The sequence below is a fragment of the Accipiter gentilis genome, chromosome 18 (assembly GCF_929443795.1).
Source record: "Accipiter gentilis chromosome 18, bAccGen1.1, whole genome shotgun sequence".
Classification (NCBI taxonomy): Eukaryota; Metazoa; Chordata; class Aves; order Accipitriformes; family Accipitridae; genus Astur; species Astur gentilis.
In genome coordinates, this window is record NC_064897.1 from 15,309,603 (window position 1) to 15,329,919 (window position 20,317).

The following is a 20,317-nucleotide window of genomic DNA, read 5'->3' on the forward strand; positions in this document are numbered from 1 at the left end:
TGAAAGGTTGTTTAAGGTTTCTGTTGGCAGTTATTAGGAAAGTGCTGCTCTCAGCTCACAGCTTCAAGCCCAAGCTGTGTTACAGAAGAAATACCAGCACGGATGTTACCGGCAAAGCCGATCCTGCCTTGACATCGCCAAAAAGTCCCTGGGAGTACAGCCTGAGTCAGGGCAGGACCAGAAACCTGGCTTTAAGGAGAGGAGACCAGTAAGACAAAGCTGCCCGAAAGGCAGTGCTGTAGGAAATACCGGGGGCCAGCGCTGGCCGGCTTCCAGGAGGACAAAAACTGAGGCTGTCCCCAGGGGGCAAAAAAGGCAGCGACTGCCGGTGAGAGAATCTGCTTAGCCAAGGTTAAAGCTGTTGGAAGAAGGCGCCTCTGATGACTTAAAACTACCGCCGTTCCCCTGCAGAAATATTATCACAGGATTCACTATTGGAATCTATCAGACACAACAGATTATCGTGATCTACAAAATTATCAGTAAAGCCATTATTATTAAAATTACTAGTAATGCTAAGTCCTAATATGATTTGCATATCTCATTGTAGTTTAGAGTAACTACAGTTTCGTCAACCCATGTTTTTTAATCCATATTAGAACAGGTCCTTTTCTGAAGGTCTTTTAAATGTAGACCTCACGTGCAGCATTTTCGTGTAAATACCAATGGTAACTAGTTGTTGATAAGTGACTCTTGTAACTTAAAATGAAGCTGGAAGTAAAGTACCAAAAAATTATTTCTCTCTTTCATGTATAATTTGGGGATTTACAACATATTTAAGTTTTAGAGATTATACATGTGTGTGATATATTTATTATATATATTACAGATATTTAATTTTTTCTATTTTTCTATGTGTTTCTCAAAGGTGGGGAATATCTGGAACTGAGGAGGAATCTGTCAGAGATGAAGCAGAGAACGTGTATTTTGCTACTGCGCCTTCCCTTAAGACACGGAAATCTCAAACCAAACAAAAAACAGAAAGGAAGAGTTACCAGGACCTACAATAATCTCTCCACACACATACTCTTGGCTTTATCTGGCTTTTCAAAGCCCTTGATACCTGTGCTCGGCTTCATTTGCATAGTGGCTGATACACAGGACAAATAATCCCAACTCCTTTGCCGTGGCTCTATGGTGGAAAGTTTTTTTCTGGCGGAAATCCAGGTGGTGCTTTTCTGTAGCCAGCCCCTGGGCAAGGTGGACTCCAGGTTATAGCTGGTCTCCATGTTATAACTGTGTATCAATCCACTAACAATGAATCCCATGCACTTAGCTGAAAGTGGTTCTTGGGCAGTTTATCCAGCGTACAACTGAACTTTGCTGTGGACACAGAGGCAGCCAAGGTGACTTTTTACAAAAGCAGCTCAGGTCAGGCAAAGTTTTTAAATCCATACACAATGGAGTCTGCACTCCCTCCTGCTCCTCCTATGGCCCATCAGGATCTGGAAGCAATATAACCTTCCATGTGACAGGGAACCTGACAATAAACCCATTGTGCCTCCAGCATGAGGGCAAAGTGCCCGGGTTCAGCCTGGGAGCTAAACATTAGCAGTAGCTTTAGCCTGAATACTTAATCTGAGCATACAACCTCTGTGCATGTGGCCTGTAGCCTCCCACCTGCATTTATGGTGTTTAGGAAAAACAGACCAAGAATAACCCACAGGACTTATTTTCTAGGGAATTTATCCCATACAACTTTATTCAAAAAACATTGACTACTTTTCATGGAGATACTGACTGAAAAGATTCTTAATATATCTCAGCAATTGCTTCCTTGATGGGTGATATACCTGCAAGGTTATGACATATTTGAGGCATTTTTCATAAGCGTAGCTTGTTTTTCAATCTCAGGTTATATCAAATTAGAAATGTCTTGTCAGTCTCTTAACCCATTAACTTCTCAATTTCTGGAAATGCACAGTCTTTCAGCTGCTTCACATATGCAAAGTGCTGGATAAAGCAGACAGGAACTTGGTTTTCTTACTCACCCATTGCAAGGTGCTTTAGAAAGAGTGTAACGCATTCCCAAAGGTGAATACGCTGAAAACTCCTCATCTTGGTGACAAACAATACACTGGGATTTTTTTTAATGCAGAATGAACAGTACAAATACAAGAGAGTTGAACAGAAAAAAGGACCTTGCTAGTACAATGCAATAAATACCTGCTAGTTCACAAAAGTGTAATTTCAAAGCTATGCTCCAAGCTCTCAATTCACCTTCCACATAGCAACAGAAAATGGACATGATTTGGGAACTTCATTATCAAAATAAAATTAGGTTATACATAGCTGCTATTATAACTACATTAGTAATTTTAAAATGTGCTCAGTCCCGCAAAAATAGCACCCTTGTAAAGATACAGTCAAAGAATATGCTACACTAGAAGGTACTTTTAGATCTCAAACTACGGGATTCACTGATCCTTTCACAGACGTACCACAATGAGTGCTTTAAAAGCATCACAACCAAAGTTTTTAACTTTCCTCACAGCTGAGTCTTGTGATGAGCTTTCAGAACGCTCTTCTGATTGCCACGTTAGAAACCTTCCTTCCCAGCTCTCTCTACATTTTCCCTCTGGCTGTGTGGTCTTGCCATGGGAGCACAGGCTGAACCAACAGCACAAAGTGACAGGACTCAACAGGAGATTTAAAAATTACTTTACAAAATTGTTCTCTCCAGAACACTTTCTGCTTGAGGGACATTTCCACTTCATAGGCAGAGAAGGAAGGGAGAGAGCGAGAAAATTCCAGCTGGCAACTAGCTGGGGTACTAAAGGAAAATCCCAGAAGTTCAAGCACATCAGGGCATCTCACTTCTCTTATCACAGTGTATGGCTTGTATTGTGCAAAATCATTAGCTAGCTTCAGAATCTCTGTTGCTCTGTATTGGGTTTTGTCCTGGTTTCAGCTGGGATAGAGTTAACTGTCTTCCTAGTAGCTGGTACAGTGCTATGTTTTGAGTTCAGTATGCGAAGAATGTTGATAACACACTGATGTTTTCAGTTGTTGCTCAGTAGTGTTTAGACTATAGTCAAGGATTTTTCAGCTTCTCATGCCCAGCCAGAGAGAAAGCTGGAGGGGCACAAGAAGTTGGGAGGGGACACAGCCAGGGCACCTGACCCAAACTGGCCAACGGTGTATTCCATACCATGGGACATCCCATCTAGTTTAGGAACTGGGAAGTGGGGGCAGGGAATCGGTGCCTGGGGACTAGCTGGGTGTTGGTCGGTGGGTGGTGAGCAATTGCCCTGCGCATCATTTGTACATTCCAATCCTTTTATTACTGCTGTTGTCATTTTATTAGTGTTATCATTATCATTATTAGTTTCTTCTTCTCTGTTCTATTAAACCGTTCTTATCTCAACCCGTGAGTTTTACATTTTTTCCCTGATTTTCTCCCCCATCCCACTGGATGGGGGGGACTGAGTGAGCAGCTGCGTGGTGCTTAGTTGCTGGCTGGGGTTAAACCACGACAGGTTTGTGTGGCAAGGTTTTGGCAGCAGGTGGCTACAGCGGTGGCTTCTGTGAGAAGCTGCTGGAAGTTTCCCCTGTGTCCGACAGGGCCAATGCCAGGCAGCTCCAAGATGGACCCGGCACTGGCCAAGGCTGAGCCCATCAGCGACGGTGGTAGCGCCTCTGGGATAACGTATTTAAGAAGGGGGGGTAGGGGGGAAAGACAGCAACTGAGGAGGAAGGAGCAGCAGAGACAATGTGTGATGAACTGACCATAACCCCCATGCCCCATCCCCCTGCGTTGCTGTGGGGTGGATGTAGAGAAAATTAGGAGTAAAGTTAAGCCTGGGAAGAAGGGAGGGGTCAGAGGAAGGTGTTTTAAGATTGAGGTGGGGTTTTTTTCATTATCCTACTCTGATTTGATTGGTAATAAATTAAATTAATTTTTCTCAAAGTTGAATCTGTTTTGCCCAGTACAGTAATTGGTGAATGATCTCTCCCTGTCCTTATCTCAACATTGTACTCTCTCTCCCCTGTCCAGCTGAGGAGGGGGAGTGTTAAAGCAGCTTGGGTGGGCTCCCACCAGCGTCAACCCACCACACCTATACAGGAAAGAAAATGCATATAAATGCCTGGTAACATGCTAAAACAATAATCATCTGCATAAATATACACAAACTCACCTTGTAAATCAGAACTATTACAATAGCTCCTGATTTAAAAACACTCCTTTATGCTGACACCAACTTTCAAACACATCTCAACCCCTGCAGTGATTAATTTTCAGGAAGTCTTTAAGGAGAAAACATCACTGGTGCATGTACCATAAGGGTTCTGGTCCTTGTTCCAGCTGTTTCACAAGACTTTTGGGGTCCCCTGCCCAGCTTGCTAGCATCTAACATGGTGCTAAAAGGGCAGAATAAGTCTCAAGCTCTTACAGTCTTACTGGCTAGGTATGGCTATCACAACTCTCCAGCCATACCACGTGCCTCCCTGGAACATCATGCAGGCTTTCAATGCAAATGCTTCCCCTGTACTGCAATCTAGGCATCAGGATTAAAGAAACTGCTAAGTCAGTAGAGACAAGGACTAACTTTACTATGTTTTAAGAGGAAATGAATATATAAAATCACATAAATACCAAAAATATAGGAATATATGAAAGAAAGTTTCTAGGTGCAGATCCTTCCTCTAGCTGCGTCTCTCCTGCACTTTTTTCATAAATAAATGTGAAGGCAGAGGTTGCTGACTGAGTGCAGAACGTCTTTCTCGTGGAACATTTGTACACATCCACACTGGCACAGAGTTGCTGAGCTCCATGGACAGCGCAGAGCTTCCTGAGACATTCTGATGCTCCTGGATAAGGCTACTGAGGATGTTTTTTCATGTAAATCAAGAGATAGGCAGTTTCTCCCCTGTGGAAGCAAACAAAAAGCAAAACAAGATGTATGTTTGAAGAAATAGCTTGCAAGTAAACTCCCGGGTTTGCTCCTGCTCAGCTTTTTGAGGTTTAGGTCAACTGAACTGGCCCTCTCCAGTGTTTCTGAGGCAGCACACAAAGCTGACTCCCTGGCAGCACTATAGCTTATAGGACGGATTATCTCCCTCCACAGCATTCTTATGATGAATCAAAACAAAAAGCATGGAGGAATCCTGATTGACGTTATCTAACTTCAGTCAGGATATAGGGTCCAAGTGGCAATCATAAGTTAACAAGACCACTCCTGCAGCCCCATTTGAGGCTACTCAGTAATCCTGCAGGTATACTGGTATAGTCATATACAGTTGCATCACAGTAACCAGAACACAGCAATGACTCTTCCGCTCTCCTCCACCCCCAGTATATCTCAGGCAATATGCAGTTCAAACCATTTGTCTTCTCTCTCTTTGCTACCCTCATTCCAAACCCCAGAACAGCATTAGGTAAAAATGATGTGTTTGCTTACCAGTGGAGGTTGGAATGTCCATAGGTGCATTTAACATCATCCCATGATACCTAGAGAAGAAAAACACACAAGAGAAGGCTGGTAAAAACTCTTAAGAGATGGACATATTGTGATATCAGCACAACAATTCTCCTAAGAGTGGTAGAAGTGGCACTTGCAGGAACTAGACACCTTTTAATAAATCAGTTTATTACTTTTACCCTTCAAGGAAAAACAGTTCCTTTGCCTCTTCTGAATACATACATTAAACAGATCTAGAGTACATGAAGTAGGATATAGAGTGAGTGGCTGCTTCTGCAAATTGCAAACCAGAACTTGAGGCCTTGTTTGGTACAGAAGCTAGAGCCACTTTGCCCTCAGCTCAGATTATGCTGTAGCAGAGGAATGAGATGCACAAAGCTCTGCAGCTTCAGTTTTCTTTCCTGGTTCTCTTTCATCAGCAGTCAGTCAGACTGAATGAGATTCTGGAGGAGTGTACAGGAAGCTACAAAAGAAATGTGGATTTGTCTCCTCACCTGACAAACCTCAGAATCGTTGAAGCAATACCATTTACATTCTGTGAGACTTCGAATATAGGCACAGTAGTGTCCACAACTAGCTGATCCTGAATGAGCAACAACAGCAAAAAGCTCATACTTCCAGGCAGCCTGTGAAGAGCCACAAAGAGTAACTTTCAGTGCAGCAATTCTCATTTGCCATCGGCTGAACAGAAGCAGCAGCCAGGACAGCAAGAATGTGCATTTCATAAGGAAAGCGGAGAAAGATTAGATTGGCCTTGAGGATCCTGCCTTTTTCACTCTTACCCTCAGAGTTTTGCCTGCCAGCTATGGGCTAGCAGCCTCCCTGGAGATCACGGGAATGTGAAAAAGGAAGTAAGACAGCAAAGAGGCAGCAAAGGGGTTATACTGCAGCCAACACTGCACCAGTGAGGTTTTGCTGTTCTACACTTTCCCTTTTATTTCTCAGTAAGGGGAACAGATCCACAGTGTGGCAGATTACTCTCAGCTGCTTGGCAAAGCTGTTGTCCCCCTGATAACCTCAACTCTGTGGCAAACAACACTGCATGGGAAACTGCCAGGAATGGAGTTCCTCTGTCTTGGACTGGTGACCTCTGCAAAGCAGCAGGTCTGCTGCTCACTGAGGCCACCTTGCCCTGGAGACTTGAACCACAGGACAGAAGTTCCATCTAAGACACTGTTTACAATGTCTGGATTTGGTCACCCAAAGGAACTGTGTTTTCATCTTTTCTTTAGTATATTTAGAAATGGAAGGAAAAAGTTATGCTAAACACTCTCAGAAAAAAAAAAGATTGGGTTTTTTTTCTGGTAAAGCCTGGTTTTTGTCCTTATGGCAGAAAGCTCTATTTATAGTGCATTTGGTGATTTAATGTGAGCACAGAAAGTTGAATAATTCCTGAACCAGTTAAAACCATGGGGTGTGAGACAACACCAGGCACATAAAAAGCCTGAGAAATACATTTTTAAGACAGGTGCTTTGAACCGAGGCAAGTACTGGTGTGATCTCTTAAGTTTTTATGAGACTTGAGCAGAGGGGAGAAGAGAATCTGCCCTTTTTAAACAGGGCATTAGGAGTATCTCACCTTTTCATTGTCATCTGCTTGGCACTGATTTTCTGTCAAGACTGAGTTGAAATCAAGGTCTTGTGGGAAAGGCAGATAGTGGCTAAGCTTGTGAATGTCCGCTGATTTTTCGAAGCAGAAGCGCTTTAGGTGTATGGTCAGAGTCTGCGGCAGATGGACTAGCTTCATGCTCTGTAAAGCAATAAATACTGCAATTTAAAACTAAGGAACAAATCCTGGGGAGGTGGGGTGGAAACAGCCATTGCCACCCCATGAATGTAGCATGGAGAACAGTCAGTGCTACAGTGAATGATTGCCAATTCCACCAGACAGCAGATGCCAAACCTTTTTATCTCATCTGCACACGAGACACATACATGTAACAGAGCTGTGATAACCAAGTTTCTGAACTTCAGCATGATCAGCACCCAGCCTTGGGTGTCTCAAGGGCTGCTTTGTTTCTCATCTGCTTTCCTAACCCTAGGTTGGTAGCACTAGGTAGGTGAGGAGAGGCAAGCCTATTTCCTTGTGACATGTGGCCACTAGACTGCTGTGAAGGATGCCAAGCTGACAGCTCATTTCTTTCAGCACTGCCTTTGTTGATATTACTGCTGCTGCCATGATTGCCACCAAGACAAATGGATGCATTGTGGCCTCAGAGGTAGCCCAATGGTGAAAATGTTGTGGAAAGTCCCCTTCAAGCCTTCAGCTGAGGCAGTCTCCCTCACACACCTCTCTCTTCAATGCACTTGCCTCTCCATGAAACAGCTAATTCATTGGCTGGCAGAGACCAATACTGTAAAAAATGGGGAGTCCAGTGGAGAGCAGGGAAGAAAGCGAATCACCCTACAGTATCCTACTTTTATGTATATGCACAGGTCCAGTAAAATATTCTTGTCTACCCCTGGAACTACACAGCAATGTAAAGCCCCACAGTGGAAACTCAGCATAAACCATCAGAAGCTTTTCTGCTGGTACAGAAATGCTACATCCCTTGGTGACTTACATTAAAACCCATGAAAACATTCTTTTGTTGCTAGAGCTACATCTACAGTAGGGAGATTCCTACAGGAAAGATGCTGACATTGCTGTGCTGACAAATCTTTGAGCTGTTGATCTCCTCTTAAACTGATATGGCTGAGTCCTTTCCCCACCCTTCCCAGTCCTAAAGGGAGTAAGAGACATGGGGAAATAATTCTCCGTTACCTGCAGAAAAGGTGTTTTCCTTCCACACTGTTCACAGTAACACATGTTGTTGTCAGTCAGCACTTCTGGATGGAAAAAATATTGCAGACAGTCCTCCTAAGAAGACAGAGGGTATTTCTTTCAACTGAATTCCTTCAGGCTGGATTTCTATTTCTACTTTGTTTCACAGGGTACAAGCAAACAGCAAAGCTAGAAAAGGCATATTTTATTCAAAGGACAAAAGATTGCCTAGCAGCCTAGAAAAAGGTACCCCATTTTTGCTACCGGCTGCTGTGATTACATTAGTTGAAAAAAATAGAGTACCACATTTTCCACAAAAAAAGGTGTTGATGCATAAATGTCTTTTCTACCAAGTTCAAAGCCTTAGAGGTTTTGAAAGAGGTTCCTTTAGGACGAAACAGTATAAAGTGGTCAGAGAATAAGTAATGTCCAATGGTCACCTGTCACCTGAAAAATCCGCTGTCTATTTCTGGCAGCACCTACATAGCCACCATCATTTCTGTACCTGGATATCAAACAGCAGTACTGATTTAACAGTAGAAGAACACTGCACTGGGGAAATGTAGTGTGTCTGGCCAGGGATTACAAGTTATCTAGGGCACCTCACTGTTGTATCTAAGATCTCACAAGTACACATCACTGTGTAGTATGAGTCTTACAGAGTATTTAGTCAACACTCTTTTTGGAAAGGCAATTCAAGGACTTTATTTTCCATTCCCCAAATCAAAAAATTTTTTGAGACGTTTAGAACCCCTCAAAACAAAGAAGAAATGTGAATGAGAAAAGATTACCTCAAAGTCCCAGACACCCTACAGAGATTCTAGATGAGTCCCAGGAGACACCAGTGCTGCAAGGAGAAGCCTCCCGCAGTGAACAGAGGGGAATCTTCTTCCTAAGGAAACAGTGCTGCCACTGAACTTACCAGAGTCTTCAGCACGTGAGAACTGGAATCCAGCACTGGCAGTGGAAGGGTTAACATGCTGCTGTTCCTCTTTGATTCAGAAGAGCACTTCTGACAGGCCAGGTGCTCCTGTACACAGATAGTGTACAAATCATTCAGCTCTTCAACCTGGAGGGGTAAAAAAAGGCCAAAAAAAGGTTTATGAAGAACACAGCTGAGGTATTTCTCTCTGTGGGTGGGAAAGCCCACATGGACACGTTACTTCATGCAATGTTACTGCTTTAAGGCTTGAACCCAGATCTGACATTGACTTATGTGGACAGGGCACTTCCCACCATTTAAAGAACAACACCTTCCCCTCATTCCCTAGCAGATGGGAAAGACATAGCCTATAACAAGATCAGGCAGTTAAATGTCTGCTTTGATGCAGAATTTTACTGTTTTGTTTGGACCAGCAATAAGAGCCTTTCTTCAGTACAAATAAAACTATGACAGTGGGTTGAGGATGAGTCACTTTTCTCTTACCTTACACAGCTCCCCTGGGAGGAACTGTCATATACATAACATACTAACAGTGACTAATTATAATGAAATGCACATTCAAAGAATGGAGGAGCTGTGTCAAGACACACCAATAAATGCTTACAGAAATTTGGGAAAAAAAGAAATGCAAGATAACTAAATTCAGTGTTGCAAAAAGATCAGTCTTTTTGTTATTAATCAGCTCTCCCACTAGAACAGAGACCCTGGCATGCCCTAAGAGTAGGATAAACAAGTTAACTGTGATTCAAAATGTTGAAGCCTATGAAACCAAGATTCCCTCTCCCGTTTGAAAGATGTGAGGAAAGATCCAAATAGGGGATAGTTTTAAGAATTTCATTTAGGACAATTGTCAGTGAACAGGAAAGAAACAGTAAACCACACATGACAAGGGCCAAAGGACCTTGTGTTCATTTCAGTGACCGTCCTTACCAGCTGTGGCTTTTTCATCTGCCTCTTTATCAAGTTCCAGAGAGTCAGAAAGAGCTGGGCAGCATCATGCTGCACAAACACTGGACAAACAGAAAACACAGCCTCAATCAGTATTATGAACAGCACCAAGCACAGACAGCAAAGGGAGCTTTATTGTCTCCCATTAGATCCAGCCTCTTGTTCCCTTGCCACTCCCTGCCAGGAACAGAGCTTAGACTGGAGACAAGCTGCAATGTCTCTGTGTGACCTGAGCAGGCAGTGGAAAAAGATGGGAGAGCTTGAGTGCCCCATTGTACAACCCAGTGCAAAAGCCATGTCCTTGTCAATAGATGCAGGGCCAAGAGTATACTAAATACCTATGGGATGATAGGGCTCAGATGTCTCATTGAGTTAAGGGTTGCATTTATTTGAGTCCTTCTTAGAAACAATACAAGGAAGATTCTGTTCTCTTTTTCATCTTTGTTACTGCACAGACTTGTCTCCCCCATCCCCTCACTAAGGCTATAACACTATGGAGTCCTGAGACAAAAATGACAGGGAGGTCTATCCATACGTCTCATACACAGAATGGTATAAACCCCTTGACCCCTACCCAGGGAAAAAGCACGTAGCTTCAGGACAGGAAGCCAAGGGTGATGCAGTAACATTACGCTTTGGCTTTCCACTCCGGCTAAACTGGGACATTAAGAAGCCTAAGATGGTGGGATACAGCTCAGTGCACAGCTTGCTTAAAATGGCTCAGCAGAGAATTGCTTCAAGATTGAATTTGAATTATTCTGGAGAAAAGGAAGCTGAAGGGAGACCTTATCACTCTCTACAACTACCTGAAGGGGGGTTGTAGTGAGGTGGGTGCTAGTCTCTTCTGTCAGGTGGCTGGTAATAGGATGAGAGGAAATGGCCTCAAGTTGCGGCACGGGACATTTAGGTTGGATATTAGGAAAAATTTCTTTACTGAGAGGGTTGTCAGACATTGGAATAGGCTGCCCAGGGAAGCGGTTGAGTCACCATCCCTGGAGGTATTCAAAAAGCGCGTAGACAAGGTACTCCAGAACATGGTTTAGTGGGCATGGATGATGGTTGCACTCAATGATCTTGAAGGTCTTTTCCAACCTAAATGATTCTATGATTCAATTTGGGGGCAGGGGGGAATCCACGTCCTTGACTATGAAGAACTGATGCTTTCAGCCCATGATGAACTCCAGACTTAGGAACTGGGCAAAACTACACATAGTTTAGCAAAATCTTGATATTTCTGGACTATCTCTATGCTTGATCATAGGTGAAACAAATTTTGTGGAATAATCCATCAACCTGAGGTGGAAGTGTTTCCAACTTCCCTGCAAGTCTGCAGGTACTGACTTCAGCTGGGTTCTAGTAAGATCACAGACATCCCTGACTAAACGAAGCTCAGAAAATATACCTTTTCTTATGTCTAATAGCACATCTCTAATCCAGGTAAAGCACCAATCACTGGGATATAGGACTTTATGAACCACACCTGAATTTTAAAGCAGAAAGGCAAGGTGGGAAACTGTCAAGCTTTACAAACTCTCTTTGAACATCTCTCTTTATTTGGAAGAGAGAAGGCAGAATGCAGAGCCATTAAGTCTCAGGGGGAAAAACAATGCAAACAGAAATATTCGGGTTATCTCATGTTGCTCCTTAATATAGGTCTGGGCTGGCTACCATCTGTCCCATTCAGTGCTGTCTTGTTTTGGCTTTTATATGATAAAGATAAGAGCAGTTGGATATACCATGTGTATTTGTACACATAAACAGACCCTCAGCATCCCATTGTCACCGGGAACTCGTGCATTTAACAATCTCTCTCCTTTAGGAACCTTCCTGGTGGGGGGAGGTTAAGCCAGCAAATTCTTCTCTCTGCCCTTATAACAAGGAACAGGAAGGATATGGTTTCTATCCTTGGGGATCTGGGTGAACTCTATCTTTTCCACATGACCCTTTTCAACAGCAGCTGTTTCACTATTATCATGTCAGTATAGCAAGACAAATCAAGCTATAAGCTGTCTTCCCTTTGCCCTGCACAGCCCTTGCCCTCCAGCCAGTATCAGCAGCTGAATCTTCTAGCAGTCTGGTAGTCTTCCCACCCTTTGAACATCAGCAAGGATATCCAGTAGGGGCTTTTTTCCTCTCTCTTCACAAGTAAAACACAGCATCTCACTCAAAACTGAGAGGCAGCTATAAAGAGCGCTACATCATCATGTACCTAACTCCTCACATTTCTGAATCTCTAAATGAGATGTCAGAGTCTGTACTGCTTGTTAGTGCTTGACAATTAACATCCTTGGTCTGCAGATGGAGGTGGGGATGTGGTGGCACTGCTTACATTTCACTCTGTATACTGAAAGACAGCAAGCAAGGGCTGTGGGAGAAACAGCTTTCCGCTTGCCACACTGCATCTCCTCCAACAGCAGAAGCATTTGGTATGGGACATTCCTCCTCTTCTGTGCAGCATGTGGTGGCACTGTGATCCTATAAAGAGAAGAAGCAACAGAAATGGTAATCAAGCAGTACAATGGAGAAATATTAGACGTCATACCTGAAGGAGCAGAGGTGGATAGCACAGATAGCAACCCAAGAGGAAGCAGAAGGGACATGTTTTCAGCAAAAGAAGGAAAAAAGGGGAAGCAGACACCTGCATTAGCTCATCCCACAGAGCAGGCTGACAGTTTTAAAGTAAAAGGCCACAATTTTAACTTGGCCTGTGTGCTGCTTTTGGCTGGGATAGAGTTAATTTTCTTCATAGTAGCTAGTATGGGGCTATGTTTTGGATTTGTGCTGAAAACAGTGTTGATAATGCAGAGGTGTTTTACTTACTGCTGAGCAGTGCTTACCCAGGAGCCAAGGCCTTTTCTGTTTCTTACCCCACCCCACCAGGGAGTAGGCCGGAGATGCAGAAGAATTTGGGAGGGGACACAGCTAGGACAGCTGACCCCAACTGACCCAAGGGATTGTATTGGGTTTGTGTGGCAAGATATTGGTAGCAGGGGGGTTACAGGGGTGGCTTCTGTGAGAAGCTGCTAGAAGCTTCCCCTATGTCCAACAGAGCCAATGCCAGCCGGCTCCAAGATGGACCCACCGCTGGCCAAGGCCAAACCCATCAGTGACAGTAGTAGTGCCTCTGTCATAACAGATTTAAGAAGGGGGAATAAAAAAGTTGCTGCGGCACAGAAACTGCAGCTGGAGAGGGGAGCGAGAACATGTAAGAGACACAACCCTGCAGACCCCCAGGTCAGTGAAGGAGGAGGTGCTCCAGGCGTTGGAGCAGAGATTTCCCCTGCAGCCCATGGGGAAGACCATGGTGAGGCAGGCTGTCCCCCTGCAGCTCAGGGAGGTCCACGGTGGAGCAGATCTCCACCTGCAGCCCATGGAGGATACACGCCGGAGCAGGTGGGTGCCTTAAGGAGGCTGTGACCCCGTGGGAAGCCCACGCTGGAGCAAGGTCCTGGCAGGACCTGCGGATTTATGGAGATAGGAACCCACAGAGCAGGTTTTCTAGCAGGACTAGTGACCCCACGGAGGACCCACGCTGGAGCAGCATGCTCTTGAAGGACTACATGCCATGGAAGGGACCCACGCTGGAGCAGTTCATGAAGAACTGCTGCCTGTGGGAAGGACCCACGTTGGAGAAGTTCATGGAGGACTGTCTCTTGTGGGAGGGACCCCACGGTGAAACAGAGGAAGAGTGTGAGGAGTCCCGCCCTTGAGGAAGGAGTGGCAGAGATTATATGTGATGAACTGACCATAACCCCCATTCCCCATCCTCCTGTGCCACTGGGGAGCCTAGGTAGAGAATCCGGGAGTGAAGCTGTGCCCAGGAAGAAGGGAGGGGTGGGGGCAAGGTGGTTTAAGATTTTGTTTTATTTCTCATTACCCTACTCTGGTTTGATTGGCAATAAATTAAGTTAATTTTCCCTAAGTCGAGTCTCTTTTGCCCGTGACAGTAACTGATTGAGTGATCTCTCCCTGTCCTTATCTTGACCCACAAGCCTTTTGTTATATTTTCTCTCCCCTGTCCAGCTGAGGACAGGAGCAATAGAGCAGCTCTGGTAGGCACCCAACATCCAGCCAGGGTCAACCCACCACAGGGATATTCCAGACCATATGACATCATGCTCACCATATAAAGCTGGGGGAAGAAGAAGGAAGGGGGGAATGTTTGGAGTTATGGCATTTGCCTTCCCAAGTCACTGTTAGGCGTGATGGAGCCCTGCTTTGCTGGAGATGGCTGAACACCTGCCTACCAATGGGAAGTGGGGAATGAATTCCTTGTTTTGCTTTGCTTGTGTGTGCAGCTTTTGCTTTACCTATTAAACTGTCTTTATCTCAGCCCATAAGTTTTCTCACTTTTACCCTTCTGATTGTCTCCCCCATCCCACTGTGAGGGAGGTGAGGGAGCAGCTGCGTGGTGCTTAGTTGCAGGCTGAGGTTAAACCATGACAACCTGTTCCTGAATAAGGGGCAAACCGAGCAGGACCTGAAGGGCTTTCTGGGCTCTAGAAACAACATTAGTTACAGCTAGTTTCAGAGCTATTCTTGCCTCCCACCTGTTCATGCCTTCATTCTCAACATACCCTCAAAATTTCATGGGCATATATATCGTAATGCTTGTATTTCAACTATATGCCAACTGGAAAGCTCTTTATCCTCCCTAAATTTATTGGAGTCCCCAGGTTTTTGTAAGTCTTTCTTCAAATAACAATGGTAACCTACTGTCTACATTATTTAGCTTTATCCATTTATGACGCTTTTCATCTCTGCATGTCTGTAACTTGTCCTCTTCCCCCTCTGCACACTGGTGAGTGTGTAAGAAATTTGGAGAAAGGACTGAATAGGAATGATCCACTTACATGGTTAAAGCTGCAGTGAACTGAATAAACTGAAAACAAATCAAACCAGTTATTAGTGCAGTTGGTAGGAAGGCAGAAGTCCAAATCCTCCTCAGGAACAAGTAGAGAGCACAGTCAAGCAAAACAAAGTAACACTGTGTATTTGCTATCTGCCACAACACTTACTCTTCTCTATCAGGTGTTAGCCAGGGCAATCAGAGGCCAGAGGCTATGGATCACAATATGTTTACGTTTACGTGCTTAAAGTTATAAAATTAATAGTGGATATGGTTTGACACAAAACATCTTTTAGTTATAACGGCCTATGAGTATACCTGGAATAAAATCATATCCTGTTACAGAAAAGAAAGATACGAGTCATAAAGACTCAGTTCAAAACTGCAGCTTAGTGGTGTGCAAATGACACGTGAATCAGAGATGACTAACAAGTCAGAACACTGCAACTTCTACCTTTGCAGGCCCTAGTCTGTATTTGACAGACACAACAAGGCAGAGAGCTTGCTGAGTGAGCTGAGCTTTACTAGCACCTTGGTGATCCGAGCCTTCAAATGTACATCCCGTATAAAAAAAGGAAAGGAGACCACAGAGCAACAATGGAAGTATCTCAGATAGTTCAAACAGGTGGTACCTTCGAAGTATCCCTGTGAAGCGTATATTCATGAGGAACACTTGGAGCAGAGAGTTCAGACAGCAGCTCTGTCCAACATTGTACAGTCCAATAGCTTCTGTAGGCAGAAAAAAAAAGAGGAAGTGAGGACTGGAGATAGGTACAAGAAAAGAAAGTTAAAATTATTTGAAAGTGGCAAACTCCTCTTGCACATATTCAGCCATCCAGTGTATAGGCCCAGCATCTTGGTCAGACTTGAGAGTGTTCAATCTATCCTTATGTTGCTCAAGCAGATAACGTTTATTTTTGTTTGGCAACTGACAGGAAAAATCCAAGTAAGCCTGGATTATGATACTCGGATGTCTCCCAGTTCCTCTATTTTCAGTCCTGTCATAGCACACCTAAACATAAAATTAGAAAAAACAGAAGTCAAAGGCTGCCTGTATGACGATTTTTATTCAGCCTTTTACACAGCCACGCCTAATAACAAAATGAAGAGCTACATGTGGGACCACATGCTAGTTGTCCATCACACAGGCTTGAAGTTTCCCCTTCAGCCTACCTCTGGTATTCTTTGTCTCACTTTCAAAGAAAGGAACTAGCCTGAGAGAAGTGGAAAAAGCAAGTCACAGCTGTTCACACTGCATCTAAAACGATGACATATTCTGTGCCCCAAAGCAGTATAAGTAACCATGGTCAGAAATTAGAAGGTTTTCTTCTGAAGTCATCACTGTAGGAAGAGAGGACATGGAACGGAAACTCAGAACAACCCTGAAATGCATATAGTTGGTGGTAAGGGTGGGCTATGGCTGGGATAGAACAGTATGTACACCTGAAATACTGATGACAGCTTTTAAGAGGCCAATCTAGTGATGGAGCAGAATAACTAGGGCCTAGTCCATGGTTTAGAAAATCCAGAGGCAACGCTGGTTGTATTTAGAAAGAGACAGGATCAGTATCTAGACCTTTTCAGCTGCATTGGTCAATTTGAGGACTTAAACCGGGAAAAAGCTCCGAGATCCTCATGTAATCCCTTCCCAAAAACTCAAAGTGGTTACTTGGCAGGGCAAAATGAGAATCTTATGTATGTTCCTCAGTGAAGAGGTAAAGAATAGGAGAAAATGAAGCTAAGGACAGAGAATGGAACAGCAGGCATTAGAAAATATGAGAGTGAAGAATAGGCAAAACATTATTACCATTTTTTAAGTCTGCCACACCAAAGACTGATGTTAGCCTCTGGTCTTTGGCCTTCGGTTCTTCATCTTCCTCTTTATTATTTTGTACTTCTGCTTCTGCCTTCATAGTCTCGCTTAGTGCCAGCTCTAGTTTCTTGCTTCTTTCTTGACGTCCACTCCTCTGTCCCATCAACAATACTGTACAAAGACAGATGGACTGCAGAAAGATACAGAAAGGTCAGAAAGAGGGGACACACCCAGAAACCCAAGATTTGTCTTTGTATTTGATATTTTCATTATGAAAAAGCTGGAATGTCAATAAACTTAGTAAGATTACTGTGACGTCATTTGGTATATTTGAATTAACATGGGTATTGTAGGTTGCAGGTTATTGGCAAAGTAACAGACATGGAGCTTGACGGCAATTGCACATCCTGTCTTCCTTTTGTGGCTAAATAAATAAAAGAACCTTCGATTCCACAGAAACAGCTCCACCTAGCCAGGGAACTCCAGATGTCCCTGTTCAAGAAAATTTGGTAAATAATGTGATTAAAATTGTCCAAATCACAGATGTTGCAAAAACTCCTCTGTTCAGTAAAAGTAATGCTTTATCACCCAAAATATCCCAAGTATTCAAAAGGGCAAATTTCACCTTCTCTAGCCTTTTGAGCTGATAAGCATTTGCTTGTTTTCTGTACTGGGCTCTCTGCATTGCTTTTAAGTGCCTTAGTCACAGCTCTGCTGTGCCACTTTGGACTGTAATTTTTAAAGGCATTTAAGCACCTAAAGATCAGTTTCTTTTTATGCTCCTTCAAGCGATCACAGTCAAAGTAAGTGTTTAAGCAAGAGAACCATTATAATGCCCTGATTTTCAAGGGAGTATTGAACAGACCATTACTCTGACAGTCTTTTATGACTCAGGTACTGGCTCTTTAAATAAAAGTTGGAGAAAAAAAAAAAGAAAGAAAAATCACTAAATGAAAGCAAAGTAAAAATACACAAGCAAATGTAACAAATGTTCAAAACTAATTACAGAAAAATGAAACTTTTTAAAAGCCCACCTCCAACAGGGAGGCAGAATCAGAAAAAAAGGATATGCTTAGGGAAGCATTCACGGGGGTGTGTGGGGGGACACGCAAAACACATGCTCAAAAATTATTATTTTACAAATATTAAACAGCACATAAAATTAACCTAAGGCGAGGTGCTGAAAGAATGAATAAAAGCTACCAAGAAAGGGAAATAAGCAAAAAAATCCTGGTTCTGCCTTTCACAAAAAGAAAAATCTTTGCTTTAAAAGCAAGCTATTTCTATTTTTCAGGTTAACTGTGCCTAATAATGTTAAATATCAAAGTTTCTGAAGATTCAGGCAGGGAAGCTAGAAATACTTTTTTTTTCCCCCATTAATTATTACCTTAAAGTTTGATTATACTTTTTCCCAACTGTACTTTTGATTCTTTACTTTTGAAGATTACTTTTGAACTCTAAGTGTCATACACTCAGATTCACTAAATATTGTCAAATTTGCTGAGGAGTTTTATTTGGGAAAAAAAAAAATTAAGTCAGACATTCAATGATAGACTCAAGAATATTGCTTTTTATATCCAAACCCAGTTATTAGAACAGCTGTGCATGAAAAGACAAATTGGATTCGATTTCTTCCTCGGCAAAACAGAGTCTGAACTCACACTGCCTCTTCCCCTAGAAATGATTTAACGAGGCATTCAGGTTTCTGAAAGCCCAGCTGGAGCCGGTGCCCACCTTTGCTTGTACTGTGAGAGCCACTGGGTTTAGTTGGCGTAATATCAGCCAGAAGGTAAGTAATGCTCACAGCCCGTGGGGATGCCAAAGGAGACAGAAAGGAGGGGGAGAGGCAGAGCAGAAGTAGCTAAACAATAGCTAGGGATGTACCAGGGATGAGGTGAACTTGCAAGACGCAGCTTTTGGCAGGAGAGTTAGTATTAAGGCTGGAACGAAAGAGCAAGCTCACGGCTAAAAGATTTTGGGTGACTTGAGAAATAGGTAGAACGCTATTAGGGTAGGAAGGTGCAGTGGGATACAGAGATGGGAGGATTTTGGTCTCTGGTTCAGTCAAACTCTCCCCCAGGCGCCCAGACACTACTAGCAGAAACCCCAGTGCAGGAGCAGGGACAAGAACACAAATTCCCAACCCTTGCACAAAACTGCCTCATTTTGGCTATCAGAAATACAGCATTCATAAGATTTGCACTTGACCTTCCTTTCCCTGTATAAATGTATAAAAAAACTGGTGAGCGAGCGTAGCAATTGAGGAGCAGGGTCCCCGCTTGCCCCGGATTCCTCCTCTCTCACTGGAGAAGCAGGGTCGCTTCTCGGTTTCCGTTGCAGATAAGGCGTAGAACACTGTACTGCTCCCTCAAGGTACGTGGCTTAGCCGAGCCAAGCGACCATGCTAGCGCTAGGCAGAGAAAAGGTAGCGGCGATACCCTCCTCATACCCTCCACCCCGTAACCATCGAGCCCTCTCACTCGCCCTCCCTCAGCCAGCCCAGCATCCCCCCTTTCACTCTGGCCTGCTCCACAGCCTGTCTGCCCTCCCGAGACACCGGCCTCTCACGGCAAACCCCCAACGGTCCCTTCACACCCCAATACCACAGTCCCCAAAGCCTGAGGAGGGCCACCACCTCTGTCCCTTACCGCCCCTTCCCCGCCATCATTGCTCCTTTCCCCTCACGGGTATCTTGGGGAGCAAGCGGCCAGGGGGATGGTGCCGGGGCGCGAGGTGGGCTGCGGCAGTGGCCCTGGGGAGGAGATGGCCGCCCTGAGGCGCTCCCCGAAGGGCTGCCACAGGGACTGGAGCCCTTCACTGCCACACTTCTCTTGGACGTGACTGAAATGAGACTTCCCACTTTGCTGTCAAACTACGTGTTTGTTCGTCTCCCTTTTTAACCTTTTTTTTTTTTTTTTTTTTTTCCTCCGGGTGCACTGTGGCTCCGGCTCATCCCATCTGACAAACCAGCAAAAAGGTTTCTTACCAACTCCCGCAGGTCCAGGAGGTGCTTCGAGCCTCGGCGGTCCCTCACGTTCGCACCGCACCTACTGACGGGCCCGCAGGGGTCCGCAACACCGGCGGCGCGGAGGAGCACCTCAGCCTGGCGGGCCGGGAGGGCCGCCGGCAGCGAGCGGGGGGAAGCGGAGGCCAGCGGGCAAGCGGCTGCCGCGGCGCTGCTGCCGGGCGGAGCGGGGCTGCCTCGCCGTTTTCCTCGCCGGCTGCGTCATTGGGCAGCAGCGCCCACTCCGCCGCCTAGTTTTCGTTTCCCGCTCGGGCAGCGCCGGGACAGAAAGTGAAACTCGGCCCCGCCGCGGCCCGCCGCCAGGGGCAGCAGCCGCGCCGCCTCAGGCCTGCCCGGCACCTGGCGGCAGACGCGGCCCGGCCGGGTGGAAGAAGGGCGGCCGAGGTGCCGTACCCGCTTTGCCTCAGGGGCTGCCCGCTCGTCTCGGGGGTGCCGCAGGCCCGGGATGAACTGCGCTGACACCCGGCCGGGGCAGCCGGTGCCTGCGGGGAGGCGGCGGCCCTGCTTCTCCGCCGCCGCCGCCGCCTCCCTGCCCCGCTCAGCCGCCTCGGC

General features: G+C 45.0%; 1 protein-coding gene across 3 annotated transcripts; it reads right to left on the bottom strand.

Moving 5' to 3' along the window:
• Window positions 1-1,704: 1,704 nt before the first annotated feature.
• USP18 (ubiquitin specific peptidase 18) lies at window positions 1,705-19,960 on the bottom strand. 3 transcript variants are annotated; one of them, XM_049822174.1, is made up of 11 exons: window positions 19,727-19,960; window positions 16,735-16,930; window positions 15,560-15,656; window positions 12,408-12,553; window positions 10,061-10,140; window positions 9,110-9,256; window positions 8,188-8,283; window positions 7,003-7,173; window positions 5,918-6,049; window positions 5,403-5,452; window positions 1,705-4,871 (listed from the first exon to the last, which is right to left on the bottom strand). In XM_049822174.1, the coding sequence occupies exons 2-11, from the start codon at window positions 16,901-16,903 to the stop codon at window positions 4,823-4,825; spliced, it is 1,137 nt and encodes a 378-aa protein (XP_049678131.1). In that variant the 5' UTR covers window positions 16,904-16,930; window positions 19,727-19,960; the 3' UTR covers window positions 1,705-4,822. The 3 variants fall into 3 exon arrangements, with proteins under 3 accessions (XP_049678131.1, XP_049678129.1, XP_049678130.1); XM_049822172.1 differs by having other exon boundaries at window positions 16,735-16,911; window positions 19,727-19,812; XM_049822173.1 differs by lacking the exon at window positions 5,918-6,049 and having other exon boundaries at window positions 19,727-19,832.
• Window positions 19,961-20,317: the final 357 nt, after the last annotated feature.